This window comes from Artemia sp. Qi Xiang Cuo, chromosome 11 (assembly GCF_049724085.1).
Source record: "Artemia sp. Qi Xiang Cuo chromosome 11, ASM4972408v1, whole genome shotgun sequence".
NCBI classification, from domain to species: Eukaryota; Metazoa; Arthropoda; class Branchiopoda; order Anostraca; family Artemiidae; genus Artemia; species Artemia sp. Qi Xiang Cuo.
Genome location: NC_142804.1, coordinates 49897676 through 49915430, shown reverse-complemented (window position 1 = coordinate 49915430; position 17755 = coordinate 49897676). Strand labels below are relative to the sequence as shown.

General features: G+C 34.2%; 1 protein-coding gene across 1 annotated transcript in view; it reads right to left on the bottom strand.

Annotated features, from left to right (window-relative positions):
• The window catches only part of LOC148947086 (tyrosine-protein phosphatase Lar-like), a 98158-nt gene that overhangs the window by 34310 nt on the left and 46093 nt on the right, over window positions 1-17755 (bottom strand). Inside the window, exon 5 of the mRNA XM_089096508.1 lies at window positions 1439-1726. Coding sequence (XP_088952634.1) covers window positions 1439-1726 — 288 coding nt within the window. The remainder of the gene's footprint in view (window positions 1-1438; window positions 1727-17755) is intronic.

Here is a 17755-nt window from a genome sequence, read left to right as displayed (position 1 = left end):
ATCGTGTTTATGTCTACTTCAAGATAACTTGAGAACAATCTCGAAAAAAAAAAAAAAAAAAAACGGGTCCATGGCCAGTAAAAAAAAAAGAAAAGAGAAAAATCAAGGCATATATTTCGCCAGTATATGACTAGGCGTAATCAGCGTTAAAAACAGAAATAATTTAGAATACAACATTTTAAAAGAGAAAAGGAATAAATTCTGAAATTAGAAACAAAAATTAGGCGGAAGCTTTATACAGGCGAAATATCTGTCGTTGTAAACAAGAAGAAGATCAACAGGGAAATTTTCATAGAATAAAGTGTAACTAAAATTTAAATTGATATTTCGACCACATATCCAAGGGCCATCCAAAGAAAAGCAAACGAAAAAAAAAACAATATAAAAGAAACTCACATTAAAATTCGATCATTAAAACTGAAAAAAGGCTTTTAAAATTTTCAAAACAGCCGTAGCATCATTACTTCCAGGAAGTTCAACCAGGACATCCGTCGTGATCGTTGTCTTGTCTTTTTTTCTTTTTGAAAAGACAATTTTTTTTCTTTTCCTAAATTTTTTCGTCTCTTTTTCTTTTTCTTTTTTTTAGCTTTTTTATTTTTTTATTATTCTTTTTCACCATCACCAGAGGGGGGAGGAGGGGGCGTCGGAGAAGAAATATCTACATTTAAAGTTCTTTGGAGAGGAAGGGGACATATTCCCTAATGAAGCCTCCCTTGATGCTTGAACTGGAAAAAACTGAACGAGCTAGAAAAACACCGTTTCCTCTCCCTCTTCGCCCTTTTATTAGATGTATTTAAGAACTACGGTGAAAATATTCCCAAGCTTAAAGAAAACAGGGCTGGATGTCAGAAGTATAGTTAAGAAGGGGTATGACAACCTGTCTAGTAAGGCTGCCACTGAAAATTAAACAATATCCCCAGATTCCCTGAGAGCAATCCCCGAGGCTTAAAAAAAATCAAAAGGTAATAAATAATAATAACATATATGCTTTATATACTTTTTGAATGTAACGTTTAATATATATACTTATCTCAAAATCCCAAGCTCAGGACTGAAATTTCAAGATCTTGGGAAAACCCCAAGAAATGGCAGCACTTTTGTCTGGTAGTAAGAAACCTGACTTAACGATATTGAAAAAGCAAGGAACTAAAATTGGAAATTACTTAAATTAACATAAGCAGGACTAAGAGGAACAAAAATAGTATAAACTGAATGCCTATATTCCAATCAGACGGTTTGAAGCGCTCAATGATTAAGCGAACGCAAAAGAAAAAAAAACTATTCATTTTGTGTGTAAAGAGCCATGAAAAACAAAACGGTCAGATCTAAAAATATAAAATTACAAATGAAATCACTTAACAGACTATATTGAAAAACAATTTAAGTCATGGTCTCCAAAGAAAGAAAAAAGGAAGGAAACAAAATCTTAAAAAATCACCTGTTTCTCCGGTTGTCATGAATGCTGGTACACTAGGGGGTCCTCTTCCGGCATGATTTTCCGCTAAAACGTAGAATTCGTATTCGGTATAGGGGTTCAACTTTGTAACTGTATAAAAGTGAGTCGAGACCCCGCTGATTCCTTCGTAGTTTGAGTTCGAGTCTTTAGCTTTATATTGGATAACAAAATAACGAAGGTCTTCAATTGGTCCGTCGTATATCCAACTAAGGTAAACACTCGTGGGCGTAACATCAGAAATTCGGAGGTTAGTGGGTGAATAGAGGAGGGCTGAAAAAGAATTTTTAAAAATCTTCATTTACAAAATACACATTAAAGAAAATCCAACTGACAGCTGAAAGTAATTATAAAGGTAGGTATGCATAAATATATATATATATATATATATGTATATATATATATATATATATATATATATATATATATATATATATATATATATATATATATATATATATATATATATATATATATATATATATATATATATATATATATATATATATATATATATATATATATATATATATATATATAAACTTCAAGAGCACATTCAGACTCATGGCCTAACTTGCAACTTTTTTATTTTCACGACTTGCCGGTCCACTCAATCGATATTTATTACATTCTATTTTCTCTCTTTTTAGTTGTATATTCGTTGTTTCTTGTATCTATTCTTTTGCCTGAGATTACGGACTAGTAATACTTTCCAGAGAGCCTTTTTGTGCTATTTAAGCACAAAATTCTTCTTCTGGAAAGTCCTATACATAAATTTGTTTATTAGCTTGCTCCTAATGCCACCTGCTATTTTTGAGAGCTTAGTTAGTACGCAAAAACCCACCAGAAAATTCTCAAAGAAGGGAAAGGCGCACAACAGGAAGCCATGTTTTTGCAAAGATTTGAAGGGGAGTATCTTTCACTTTCATTCTTTGGATGTATTTTCAAACATTTTCTTGTTTCCCAAGGGTGAGAGAGGGGACATCACCTCCCTCACCCCTCTATGTCGGCATCCATGCAAATCTGCAATGAAATCAAAACCAAAGAAAACACGTTTTATAGCTGTTACTTGACTGGCTGTTGTAGCTACCAATGAAAGCTTAACAAAAAATATTGCAATCAGTTATTCTGCTTTTGTTCTTTTTTCCAGGGTGTAAACATTTAAAGACATATTTAGAAGAAATACTAACACTTCTAGGGGTGGAGGGCGGTAGATAGCTTAGATATGTATATCTCCAACACGCCGCAATGTAAAGAATAGAGAAAAAGTGTAAATATGTGAATACTATTTAGAAAAAATTTAACAATTTTGTGGCAAAAAAAAACTACATGAATTTCAAAAGATTTTGGAAGGTTCCTTATGGATCTGTGTTTTGCATTTGATATTAATGAATAACTGAAACGTCAATTTTATCAAAACAAATTATTTGGGCTCAAAAGTAATTCTATTCAGTCATTATATGACTAACTAAGCTTTGCAAATATTAAATAAACCGCAATTTCCCAAACTCTGCTTGTACTTTACCTATACTTTTAGCAGAGCACCTCACCTGGCATGGAAAATTCAGATGTTTCGATGGTATTGTTTTTTAACAGTGAGCTCCCCTACAGCTTCTGTATCAAATAAATCAAAATCGCAATAAACAATATAAAAAAAAGAAATAAAAAAAATGTCGCAACCTATGTCAATGTCCGTTTTTTTATACCATGTAAACCCTTCTTCAACAAAAATTAAGCAGCGTAGTTTTTAATTTGAGAGAAATTGAATAAGTCTTCGATATATGGAATTTTACATCGCCTAAAAAAATTAATTATCCCTAAGTTACTTGTAAAATGTTACTTAGCAATACACCCAATATCAGGCTCGATTATGTCCAGGAAAATGACTAGAAAATAGACCCTTGAGTTTGGATAATATTTTCAGATAGTGTGCTTAGAAATCGGAGCAAAATTGTCGTACTCGGGGTCGCCAATCCAGTTAAGTATAAGGATTTCCTGTTTTTACTAATGATAAAAAAGTGATTTTCTAAAAATCGAGGGGGAGAGACATTTTTTCTTTCAAATGCATCCCCCCCCCGCAATTGGCGTCCTTGGAATTGTCCCGAGGAAATTCAATTCGGGAAAAATGCACATTTCACAAGCTAAGCCACATTTAGAAATTAACGAGGTTTCCATTCGATTAAAATTTTAAATTAACATTTCCTTCTTCATTTCAGATGTTGTGTGTGACATCTACAACCACATGAAAATGAAGATGTTTTTTTTTTTTTTTTTTTTTTTTTTTTTTTGCTGTATAGATTAAGCTTTACCATTGGTCCCGAGTAACTAGTCTTCTATAGTCGATAGATGCGAGACAAAATAAATAAAAAAAAATGTGCATAAACACAAAAGGCTATCCGGCCTTTGAACACTTTTCCTAAACTGAATTTTCGAGGAGAACAATTTTGCTCTCAGGTTCCGAAATACAGAAAATATTAATTTTCCAACAGACTTTTGAAGCTATAGTAATTTTCTTGGAACAAACAAAAATCTCACACTTTGAACGGTGTGAAAAACTGGTGTATAATTTTGTCATAGTGGAAGAAATACTGAATTATAGCATGTTCCATAAAATTCTTTTAAGGTATTGGAATTTTGAACTTTTTAATAATAAACTATAAAAATAAATAAAAAAAGGTGGAAAGAAATTTCAGCGATCATAATATTGACATAAATACAGGCACGGCTTTAGGGGGCGGGGTCTTTCATTCTTCCCCCAACCCTCCTGAAAAAAAATAAAAACATCAAAAATCCTAAATTCCTTATAGCTTCCGTACAATTCGGTTTTTTAATTCCCCTCCCCCAATATATTACTATGTACGTACCTGACAAGTTTTCTATAAATCTATACTTTCAAAGAAAAACGCAACTCGAATTTATTTGCCTCGTCCAAATAATATTTCTTTTTATTTTTATTATCTATCCCCTCCCTCTTAGCAAGGGACTAAATGTGATAACCCATTCTAAGTTGCCCTAATAATTTTCCGATCATCAAAAACAAGAAAGTCCTTAAAGAGCACTTACGGCATGAAAGCAGAAGTCAATTGTTAAACCGGTCTCATTAAGAAAGCCGATATTACAAGTGCAACAGACCAGATCAGCTTTCTTCCTTTTTCTTTTCTAATCGAAATCTGAAGATGTTCTCTTTTCATATTAACAAATTATAATAAAATTACCCCTAGGAAGTGACCTATATATGAGAGATGAATATCCATTTTACACAATTAGTTTTACGATTACCATTTTTTCAATATAATAGTTTTCGGGACCAAGCCTTTCCCAGGGACCAAGTAAACCAGCAGTGAGGTAGTAGGCCAAATTGTATTCTAGCCCTCTTCTTTGAAAAAAATATTCAGCCTATCTTAATAGTAATTCATATTATGATCACATTTATAAAACGTCAGCTCATTCCCCCCCCCCATTTCGGATGCCCTACAAAAGAACGTCAGGCGTGGCACATCTAGTGTATTTTCCATCTCTATTTAGGAGCCTTGATAGATGGATCCGAACAATTGTCGTCTTGCACATAAGTACAAGGGTAAAAGGATTCTGCTGCTTGCCTCACCCTCTTAAACTTTGTCATTTTATAAAAATACGATGAAAAAAGAGTGAAGAATACCCTCTAGAGCAAGATCTTTGGATTATATATTTTCCTTCAAAGATTCTAATCCTAAACTCATAACATTATACAATTTTTGAGAGTAACATCTGCTTATTTTGCGTTTTAATCACTCCAGTTTACTTAAAAACTTTTTTTTAATGCCTTATGGTTAACTTGTTTGCCATAAACGTAAGAAACGTGCCAAGAAAGGGAGGGGTCAAAGCAGTAGCACCCTTATATGGATTTACGTATTGTCAGTACAATACACGACAATTTAAGTCTAGTTTAAATCAGAGAAAGAAAAATAACAAAGAATTAACTGACATTTTTGCCTCCCAAGAAAAGACTCTCTAAAATACTTAAAGAAAACCAAATGCCTGGCTCAAGATGGAAAGTTTAGATTCGATATAGATGGATGGAGGAGCTTAAATACCCAGGAGATGTTACATTTTTGCAAACAAGATAGTCAACATCTATTTTATTAAACGAGCAATAATTGTATATATATACATATACACACTCATATTTAATAAAAAAAAAGAGTAGGTGACGTCTAAAGTTAAAATTAGATGTATTTTGAATTCAAAATTTGTCGTCACTGAGAGGAGAGGAGGTTATATACATATATATATATATATATATATATATATATATATATATATATATATATATATATATATATACTATCTAGTAGTATATATATATACTATCTAAGTATATATATAGTATATGTAACTATCTAGTATATATATAAACTATCTAGAGAAAATTCTTTCCCATTCCCAGTTCTTTAATATTTTTCATAAATTTAATCCCAATTTGTTTATTGATAAAATTAGTTGATTCCAAGCTTTTAGAGTAATAAATTCCCGCTTGATAGCTGTGAAACGAGTCTCAGATTCTTAATTGATCCGCGTTAAATACTATGCATTGCGGAGTAAAAATTACAAAAATAATTGTATACCGTGGGACCGAGCTTCACTCGGTGATTATTGTTGGTTTAATGACATTACTAGTAATAAAACAGTTGTTCGTTTTCTAGTTGGAAAGAACAATCTAAATAAAACGGGAATTTTGAAAATTCGTTTAGGGCCTTTATTAATTTGAAGACATTTTTCACATTAATGACATTATAAATAACCCGACATTTAACACCCTAATGGTTTTACTTCCTACTGCGAATAAAATAAAATTAAATTAAATTTGTTTTTGCGAAAGAGATTAAAGATAACTGTCTTTCTTTTCACCGAGCGAAGTTCTGTCCCCTGGTACTAAGTCCATACACGATGAAGAGATTAAACAAGTAGGTAGCTAAAAAGACAAAACGAAACGAGTTGAAGAGAAAAGACTAGGAAGCAAACAAAAAACAAATAGCAGAAAATTACTAAAAGTGGTCTTAAGGAAGAAGAGCTCTATATTGTAATAAATAAAAAAAATTTCTTAATTCAATATTAATTAAAAAAAAAGTTTTTATAACAAATAAATTATCATGAAAAAAGTAAAGAGTTAAATTAAATCAAAGATAAGCAGAAATAAAGTCAAATAATTTGTCAAGCGCAAAACTATCTATAATAAATAAATGAAACGTCTGCTACAATAAATAAATAACAACAAAACGAACAGAAATTGCAATAAACTCAAAACGAGCAGGAACTAAAAGAAGGAGGGTTGACAGCCCCCGTCCCTTCTAAAGACCAGAACATAATTTGCACTTTATTGAAAATAATTATTATTGCAATTTACTTTAATCTCTATTCATTTCAGATTTCATTTATTTTTTGTATTGAATTCAAGGTAGACTTACGTTTGAAAAATTATTTGACTTCATTTCTATTCAACTTTGGTTTAATGCAGTTCTTCAATTTTCTCTGGAAAACTTTTTTCGTGGAAATAGTTTCTTAAAAATAATTTCCGTTCGTTTTTAATTGACATGGTTCTTTTCACTGGTTAAGAAAAATATATTTTAACAATAGTAGTAGCAGAAATAGTAGTAGTAGTGGCAATAGTAGCAGTTGCATACAGACGCAATTGCAGTTCCAAGGGGGTCACAAACGCATAGTGCGTTTTCATTTTGTTCAACATACATCCCAAAATCCCCTGAAAGCTTCACATTAATAGCCTTAGCCTTTACAGATATTTTGCAGATACGTCCTTTTAAGATCCATGTTTAATTAAACACCCCCCTTAACGTGCCCTGAAAGCTTCAACCAAGATATGGCAACCTTTATCCGTTCCTTATGACAAAATACATCCTTATGACAAACTTGCACGTCTATAGCTCATTTTGATTCAGTTCAGCATTTCTAATAACATACTCTGAAAGTTCGAATGCAACATCCTAGCTGTTACTAGGATATTGCATATACGCCCTTTTAACAATCTGGTAGACATTATATCTTCTGATTTAATTTTAGATCATTTTTACTATCCCTGAAAAATAAACTTAATACACTATTCTGTTCCTAAGACATTGTGCCTATGCTATTTCGACAACCTAGATGCACTTAAACCCCATTGATTCAGTATAACAGTAGCATTGGAATCATCAATAATATTAGCCCAGAAAGCTACAACTGAATACTCTCAGCCGTCCTTAAGATATTGCTGAGACGTTCTATTGATAACCAGCATGCACATAGTGCCTTTTGATTTAGTGTGAAAGCAACATGGACTTTCCCAGAAAGTTTCTACGTCACACCCTATTTCAGTACTAAGACAACCTGGATGTACTTAGACTATTCTGATTCAGCTCAATAATAGCACTAATAGTAGCAGCAGTATTTTTAATAGCAGTAAAAGTAGTAGTAGTACTATAGATATAGTACCTTTTTGTTAGGACACAGCTGTTACGTCCTGCTGATAACCTGCATCAACGGTGTATTTCAGAACGTCTCAGCAATATATAAAGGACGGCTGAGAGTATTCAGTTGTAGATTTCTGGGCTAATATTATTGATGATTCCAATGCTTCTGTTATAAACTTAATACCCTATTCTGTTCCTAAGACATTGTGCATAGATATAGTACCTTTTTGTTAGGACACATCTGTTACGTCCTGCTGATAACCTGCATCAACGGTGTATTTCAGAACGTCTCAGCAATATCTAAAGGACGGCTGAGAGTATTCAGTTGTAGCTTTCTGGGCTAATATTATTGATGATTCCAATGCTACGGTTATAAACTTAATACCCTATTCTGTTCCTAAGACATTGTGTATAGATAAAGTACCTTTTTGTTAGGACACATCTGTGACGTCCTGCTGATAACCTGCATCAACAGTGTATTTCAGAAAGTCTCAGCAATATCTAAAGGACGGCTGAGAGTATTCAGTTGTAGATTTCTGGGCTAATATTATTGATGATTCCAATGCTACGGTTATAAACTTAATACCCTACTCTGTTCCTATGACATTGTACATAGATATAGTACCTTTTTGTTAGGACACATCTGTTACGTCCTGCTGATAACCTGCATCAACAGTGTATTTCAGAAAGTCTCAGCAATATCTAAAGGACGGCTGAGAGTATTCAGTTGTAGATTTCTGGGCTAATATTATTGATGATTCCAATGATACGGTTATAAACTTAATACCCTACTCTGTTCCTAGGACATTGTGCCTAGATAAAGTACCTTTTTGTTAGGACACATCTGTTACGTCCTGCTGATAACCTGCATCAACGGTGTATTTCAGAACGTCTCAGCAATATCTAAAGGACGGCTGAGAGTATTCAGTTGTAGCTTTCTGGGCTAATATTATTGATGATTCCAATGCTTCTGTTATAAACTTAATACCCTATTCTGTTCCTAAGACATTGTGCATAGATATAGTACCTTTATGTTAGGACACATCTGTTACGTCCTGCTGATAACCTGCATCAACGGTGTATTTCAGACGTCTCAGCAATATCTAAAGGACGGCTGAGAGTATTCAGTTGTAGCTTTCTGGGCTAATATTATTGATGATTCCAATGCTACGGTTATAAACTTAATACCCTATTCTGTTCCTAAGACATTGTGCATAGATAAAGTACCTTTTTGTTAGGACACAGCTGTTACGTCCTGCTGATAACCTGCATCAACAGTGTATTTCAGAACGTCTCAGCAATATCTAAAGGACGGCTGAGAGTATTCAGTTGTAGATTTCTGGGCTAATATTATTGATGATTCCAATGCTACGGTTATAAACTTAATACCCTACTCTGTTCCTAAGACATTGTGCATAGATAAAGTACCTTTTTGTTAGGACACATCTGTTACGTCCTGCTGATAACCTGCATCAACAGTGTATTTCAGTTGAGTTCATCATCCCCCTTAACATTCCCTGAGATTTTCACCTTATTACCTTTGCTTTAATAGTAGTACTACTAGTAATCGTAGTAATAGCTGTTGTAGTAGTACTATTAGTAGTAGCAGTTGCAGCCAAAGTAGCAGTACCAGCTGTAGTAATAGTAGTATGCACACAGGGCCTTTCGGTTAGTTCCATATCCACCTTAACATGCCCTGAAAGTTTTAAATTACTATTCTAGAACATTTCTGGGATATTGTCGATACGCCCTTTTGGCAACCTGCATGAACATAGTGTATTTTGATTTAGTTCAACACCCCCAAAAACATTCCCTGAAACTTTCATCTTAATACCCTTATCCTAAGTAGTAGTCGTAGTAGCAGTAATAGTAGCAGAAGTAACAGGAGTAGCAGCATGCACCGAGTACCTTTTGATTAGTTCAACATCCCTTCAAAACACCCTGAAATTTTCAACTTAACACGCTAAGCCGTTCCTGAGACATTACTCATACACCCTTTTGGTGACCTGAATGCACATATTGTATTTTGATTTAGTTCAACATACCCATAAATAGGGCGTGTCAGTTATTGCTGATAGACCCTTTTGACAATGTACTTCCACATAGTGTGTTTTGATTTAGTTCAACATCCTCTCAACATTCTCTGAAATTTTCACCTTAATACCGATATTTTAGTAGTAGTGGCCGCAGGAGTAGTAGTAGTGGCAGTTGTAGTAGTAGTATCATTCAGATATTATCTTTTCATTAGTTCAGTACACCCCCACAACAAGCTCAGTAAGTCCCGAAAATTTTTTGGAAAATACGTAAAAAGGTATGTGAATCTGGGCAGCTGGGACTACAACACGTTTTACTCTTGGTTATCAAGTTGTTTGTTTTATTATCCCCCTTTGACTCAACAGTGTTGATATAATCTTGCTTCCGGCCTAATTTGATTTTCACTAGGAGGCACTTAATGACACTTACTAATTTATGCATGTTGACCTTGGACTTGTTTCTGGGTGGCACTCCTTATTTGTACTTGGGAAACATGTTCCTATCGCAGGTCATATAAATTCAATTATAAAGACTAATTTGAAAGGCCTAGAAAAAGAAGAATGGTTCAAAGTTGAAATCAATGCAAAATCTTCCTTCTAAATGTCATATTTTATAAGCTAAGAGAAAACTGACAAGGAAAACTATGACAATGAGCAGGGGGAAGCGGATTATTAAAAACGTATTCGAGTGTGATTTATATTGGGGAGAAAGTGCTAGAGATTAAGGTGGAAACAAAGGAAATTAAGAGTGAGTAGAAAGTCCTATCAGGTAATTAAAAACATAAATTGATTTTCCCCTGAGGTTTCCTAAGCTTGAATTTTATTTTGACACCTCCAATAAAGAGAGCTTTCTAAAGCCAGGCACTTTAAAGGAATTGAGGTTAAATTGAAAATCTAACAAGAAATACGCGCAAGGACTTTATCTTTTCTTTTGGTTGGATCTGAACCGAACTCTATGTGATGTATGAACTAGTATCCTAGTTATGAATTTCGAAGAGCGTAAGCTGCTCTAGCAGCCCCCAGTATCCCAGATACTGGGGAAATAAGGGAAATTCAGTTTGAAAAATCAAGATATCTACCAGAAAGAACTGTTATATCTCAGCCAAGTTTCAAGGAGAAAAGAACTGGCATTCTAATCATGCGTTTTGAGTGCCTCAAAAAAAGAATCCAGACGCCACGGGAGGAGATATTCCAACAACTTAAGCCATCAAGACCATGGGCGTAGGCAGCATCCTGTCTAGGGGGGGAGGGGCAGTGAATAGTGTGATGGAGGGCCTTTTATCAACTGTTTTTCAAACCATCTGCTTTTTCAGAAATATATAATTTAATTTTGAAGGTCAGGGGGGCCGCTGCCCCCCTGCCTCCCCCTCCCTACGCCCAAAATCAAGACCACTATCAGAAAGAATTGTTGGATCTCAACTAAACTTGGCGGGAAAGTAAAAACTAGTGTCTCTCCTGTGCACTTCTGTGATTCAGGGCTGTTCCGAATTCTGAGGAAAATTGAGCAGGAGGGGACTGAACCTGTAATCAAAACTAAGAACAAAAAAACTTGACAGATAGCAGAAGTTGATCCCTGATTTCCAAGTAGAGCCTTTTAATGGGTTGAAACTTATCCAACCTCTGTGAGGGGGGGGGGGGAGGGGAGGTGTTAAGGTAATTTTCATTAGACCATCTATCAAAAAGTAACAGTATCATCCCAGTGCCTTCGGAGGTATAGTAACAAATCAAATGTTTAGGAGAAAAAAGGCCCCTAAATTTTAGTTATAAAAAAAAATCTACTAGAAACGATTATTAGATTGCCATTGCATTGGATTATCAAGATTGATGAGACGTAACAACAAGTGTCCTAGTTATGCCTTTCAAAGCTACGGGACAAATTTGATCTATGAAGGTGAAGTAGAGTCATTAACAGTTTACGTCCTTGTTACACTTCTTTGGAGTCTAAGAGTGATTCAACCACTGCCAAGGAAGGAAAAAGAGCGGAAGAGGTCTCTAAACTTTTGTCATCAGCAAGGCACATATAGATAACGGAGAATTTAAATACAGGCCGAAATCCATCAAAGGTGATTGTCTTTTATTATTATTATTTATTTTTATTATTATGCTAATTAGTCTAGGATGCTTCTAGGAATGTTTACGGAGTTTTTTTTTTATTTATCAATTTAACAAAGGTAATGGTTAAGGTCGTTGGGGGTATTTTTTTCTATGACCTAACCTCTGTGGTAGGGAGGGGTTGGATGCTCTGAAATTCATTGTTGTCAGCCTAATTACAGGCTAAACTGGCGGAGATCAACCAAACCAGCAAAAAACTAAACTTTGGCTTCGGTCGTCCGTGCTACATTCAACCTATATGAGGGAAGGGCTATCTTTTTACCATTCGCCCAAATCGAAAGAGCTGAAACGATCTCAGTTAAACGTTGTAAGTATTAGTAGTTCGGGGTTTAGGTTCATCTTCAGGGGGGGGGTCCAAATGTTTATAGAGCATTTGCTGCTAAAGCAAGTACCATTTAAGCTTCCAGGTTTAGTTTGAATTTTGGATGGGGATATGTTTTTACATCCGTTGACCGACTGTTATGCACACGGGCTAAAACCAAAGGAAACCGTTCAGAGTCGATAGATGGGTTGGTCAAAAACCTAGACTTTGGATATATATATATATATCCTTAAAAAGCTGTTATCTCCATATCCGTTTTATCGTTACTTCATACATATAAAACATTCATTCCTGGAGTTTTATAATTACAAAATAATTGATTACCTGGAAACGGACTACACAAGTATCTCTCTATTAGACAGTCTAACATATTGCTCCAAAATTGTGGCCCACGGGTCACAATTGCTGCAATACTTCATAGCACCGGGCAACATAACACCAGGAGTTTAGCTGGAGTTTGCTGGTTTAAGACTTATTCTGATCTGATCTTTCTTTTCTTAAAAACCTAAATATTGAATTGAAAACCCCAGATTCGGCTACGGGGATATTTCTGACCAACCTTGGAACGAGGTTTTCTACCCTTCGTGGCTATCCACATCCAAATTCATTTCAAATTTGAATAGGATTATGTCGTAGATGTTTACTGAGTCAGCACTTTAAGTCGTTCTAGTCCTTTTTTAGTAATAGAAATTAATTTCATGACTTGCCATTACGATAAATTTCGAGTGGACAAATGCCAGTTTCATTCTTTTTGTCTCACGATAAAGGCAGCATATTCGTTTCCGCACTTATATAAGCTTATTTACTGTAATATTGTATTTTCTGAAATGAATAATTATATGGCCCGTTAGCGTGCAGTGTTAGGACATGCGACAGATGGACAAGAATAAAATTTCAAAATTTGACGAAAAGGTTAACAGTTAAACATAGGATTATGACAAGAATAAGCTTTATGATTCTTTCCAACGGGACAAAATTCAAATTTAATAGAATCGGACCTGTTAAAAGTGTATGGGATTTTCTCTTCTTTTCATTTTAGGGCATAAAGCGACCTTTATCTTTCTGTAATAAAAGCTTGACTGTTTAACACAAAACTACTCAAAAATCCTGTAGGACTACTAGCGTACAAAAGAAGAAGATTAAAACTATATAAAGCATATGCTTTATTGTGAGGACAGCAAACAAAAAATAGTTTGCCCCCTTCTCCCAACACAAAATTCGAAATTTCCTTATACCTCACCTCCCCCAAAAATTACTTTCCTAAAAGTTTCAACTCGGATCCCCCAGCCGTAAAATAAAGCTGAGTAGACTTACGAGAACTACAGATAAAATCCGTCGTCATTTTAATTGAGGTCCGTTGTATTCCCCTCAGAAAATTTTCCCACACGACAAATTCTCAAGAAATTTAAAATCGAGCAGCCAAAGAGAAATTAGGACAAATAAAAAGAATGAATAAAAAAACGAATTACGGAAATTGTACCTATATTGCAAGATACATATAGAATATATAGTGTAAAATCAAACAGTTCGAGAACTGTAAGTAAGGACCGATTGGGCCAATAGCAACCAAAAATCTAAAAAAAGAATTTTGATAACAATTAATGCATAAAAAGTAGTCAGTTTTTTTTGTATATAATGAATACATAAAGTACGTTATGTTTATTATTACATATCAACCCCAACAAGCTTGAGGAAATTTGCCCTTATTTTCGGAAAATGGGGAAAACACCAGCCCGTGTTCAGAGGAGGGGGGGGGGTTCAAACCCCCTCCCCTCAATTCTTTGTCCGACTCAAAAAAATTTTTAAAAACAAATTCAAAAAAAAAACAGTTCGATGTTTATTTAAAGTTTTTCTGTAACCCCCAACACCCCCGAAAAAAACCTCCCCAAACATGTATCCTAGATATGGCCTTGGGACTACATATCCAAAAAAGGCAAGTTATCACGATGAGAATAACACCATTAGAACCATCATATTGGAGAACCCAACTGATGAGGTTCTAAGCTCCTATTTAGAAAAATGTGGTATTTTGCTCTTTTTTCCGAGAAGAAGGATCAAGGATACGTGTTTATTTGTTGCTTTTTTAGGAAATAATTTTAATAACAATATCACCCAATTGGTCGGTAATAATCACCGACTAGTCTGTGAGATCCATTGCCTCTCCCTAAACGTTTCAACTAGTGACGTCTCTGGTCGGTAACAGACCAAGTCCACGGGAAGTTTGCCATTCATTTGACGTTTTCAAAATATTTTCTTTAACCTTTATCTTACCATGTTATGATAACTCAACCCCCCCCCCCCAAAAAAAAATACGAGAAGAGAATTAAAACAAACAAATTGTAAAAATAAATGCTACAGGATATTCTACACCATATATTCTGTTCAAATTTTCTAAACACACGTAGCATGCGTAGCTGTGTTGGCCTCAGGCGGCTTGGTGCTGCAGTGGGTTGTTAGCAGCAGTAGTATTATAGGTAGTTATACCAAAAGTCCTTCTTTTCTTCATTATTTTTACTTGTCGTACTTTCTTTTTGGCCGTTCTGTCTTCCAAATGGGGAAAACTTTTCGCAGGGGTTGGATTTTCCACCAGGGGGAGTTTTCCGGGGGTATTCCCGTGGTGGAATATGCGTAGTACCTTTTAACGAAATCTGTTCCTTGACAAGTGGTGGTTTGGATTAAGGCCTTAAGTAATCGTTGTATGTCGTCACACAATTATTTTTTTTAGAGCTGAAGGGTAATGTTTGGTTGGAAGTTACATAATATGGAGATTGTATGAAGTATGGAAGTAGATAGCCCGTAAAGAAAAAAATATGATACTTGTACTTTAAATCGCGGACATTAATCGCAACCTGGTCCGCCCTTGACTGTTTAGTGAATAGCGTTGGTTTCTGGTTGTTTTTCCTTAATGATTGACATCACATAGCACCAGGGTAAACTCTATTTAAAGTGTTTTAATAAAGGAAGGAGTTCTTTGTCTAATTTTGTTATTATTTTTATCTCCTTTACACTATTAATATCTTCCTTTTTGGTCTAATCTTGACAATCAATTTCTAACATAATTTCTAATTAGATCGATCGATTACCTCTTCAATTTAATTTGCCACCCTAATCCCGAAGCCATCTATCCCAATCCCAAAGATACGGCTTATCCTGTTAGTAATTTTAGATCGTTTCTAAGGAAGGTACAGAAAAAACGTAGCGCTACACTTTTGCTATTGTGTTACCTTAATAAGACTTTCGGGAAACGGATGAGATAAAAGATAAAATGAGTTAATATACATTCCAAATCTCATTCCACAAAAACACGTTAAAGATCATTGGTGATGATAATGATGAAGAGAGTTACGCCATAGATGTAACAAACTCAGTCCCCTCTAAGAAGCACTAGTAGGTTGGTATATGCTAATTAGAAAACACTGATCTAAACATTGATTTCCAAACTCTGGTTAGTACCAGAGTATAATGAGATTATTACAACACAAAGATTCTATTTCTTCGGCTTTAAAGCAAGATTCTAATTCTGAAGATTTTACTTCAGCCCTTTCGGAACATATTTTTTACTTTCCAGACCATTTTATTTCGTTCAAGAATGTCTCTTTGATTTCTAGGGATCGGGGTTTAAAGCAAATTTTTCGTGAAACTCTTGAAATAAAGAAAATCTTATTCAAGAATATTGCTTTGAATCGGGATACTGGAGAATATGGGCTGGACTCTATCTATGATAATTTATTAAAATCTGACAGAGTAAAGTTCAATTCACCCAATGTAGTTGACCTTTGTCCAAATGTTATAGCATTGAACGCTAATGAACCGAATCCAAGAAGGTCAAAGAGAATAGCTTCCGCCTTTTCTTTGAAAAGAATTAGAGATTCAAATAATATGTAGTGTTATTTGATTTAGTATATAAACTTTTGTTTTAAATTGTTTTATTTTAGTTTTACTACTGATGACGGTCACTGTATATGTGACCGAAATATCTAGTATTTTTGTGAATTTCTATCACTGTTATAAAAAACACTGTCTATTAAAAGGATTTTATCCCTATTTGAACTTTTATTAATCGTCACTTCTGAAGTATGCGGCCATCTATGCTGAAAATATAGCCTATATTCCCGGAAACTGGGACAATGTAATTTAACCAGAAGGGTTTTGAAAATAAGACTGAAGAAAAATCATTTCTATGAAGAACTACCGTCTCCCTTCTGATCAATCTAGTAGACCTCTTCCCTTAACAGGAGAAATTAGGAAATTTTCAAAATATTTACTAATTTTAATGAACAATTATCCTAGAGATTCTCTTTTTCTACGTGTGTGTTTTAAACTTCTAAAAGCTGCATATGGCAACACATCAGCTATATTTTGTATTAAACAGAATTAGTTATAACATCAAAAAGTTCGTGGTAACAAACTGTAAGAAGCGAATCGGCTCCATAATAACTAAAATACTGAAAAAGGAATTTTGATGACAATTAATATATCAAAAGATTGAATTTGTATGCTGATTTCAAATATATAAAATTCATTAAGTTTAATATTACTCATCGAAAGCTACGAGTCTGAGAAAATTTGCCTTATTTTCGAAAAGGAAGGGGGGCGAACAATCCTAAAAGTCAAGTGATCTTAGTTAAAATCACAGTTCCACCATATCACAGAACCATACTGTGTACAGGTTTCAAGCTCCTATCTACAAAACTGAGAAATTTGAATTTTTGCCAGAAGAAAGATCACAGATGTGTTTATTTGTTTCCATTCGTTTTCAAGCACAATTCAATTCTGTTTAAAAATGAAAAAAAAAATTAAAAGAGTTTCAGTTTACACCAGTGTTTTTACAATTCTTATACAATTTGACGTTTTTACAGAGCAATTCTTTATTTGGTTTGGCCTGTCCTAGATTCATATATGCAAAAAGGAGCCCCCCCCCCTAATATTGGCCTCGAAGACTCCTCTACTGAGCTGAGTTTCCAAGAGGCTTCATAAGGATGTACGTTTTCTTTTTTCAAGCACAATCTTATTATGTTTACAATTTAGAGAAAAAATGTTTTTTTTCATTAATTTTCTATATGCAGGGCTCTTCTTCTTTTACTGTTATTATATTTTTTTTTTTTAAGAAACAGCTGCCGTATTATATGATCGAAAACGGTTACAGTTATCATTTAAAACATACAATTATATGTATGTATCCTGGCTACGGAAGAAGATTAAAAGATGCATTATCAAAAAATATATTTTGAACAACGACAGAGTTCTTTGTTAACAGAAAACATCACACTTCCATTGCTTTTATGAAGTCTTCCTAGGCAACGTAGTGGATTTAGAAGTATCAAATTCCCTTTGATTTGATTTTTTTTTCAAGAATACGTCATATGAAGAGAAATTTTTTTCATCAATACAG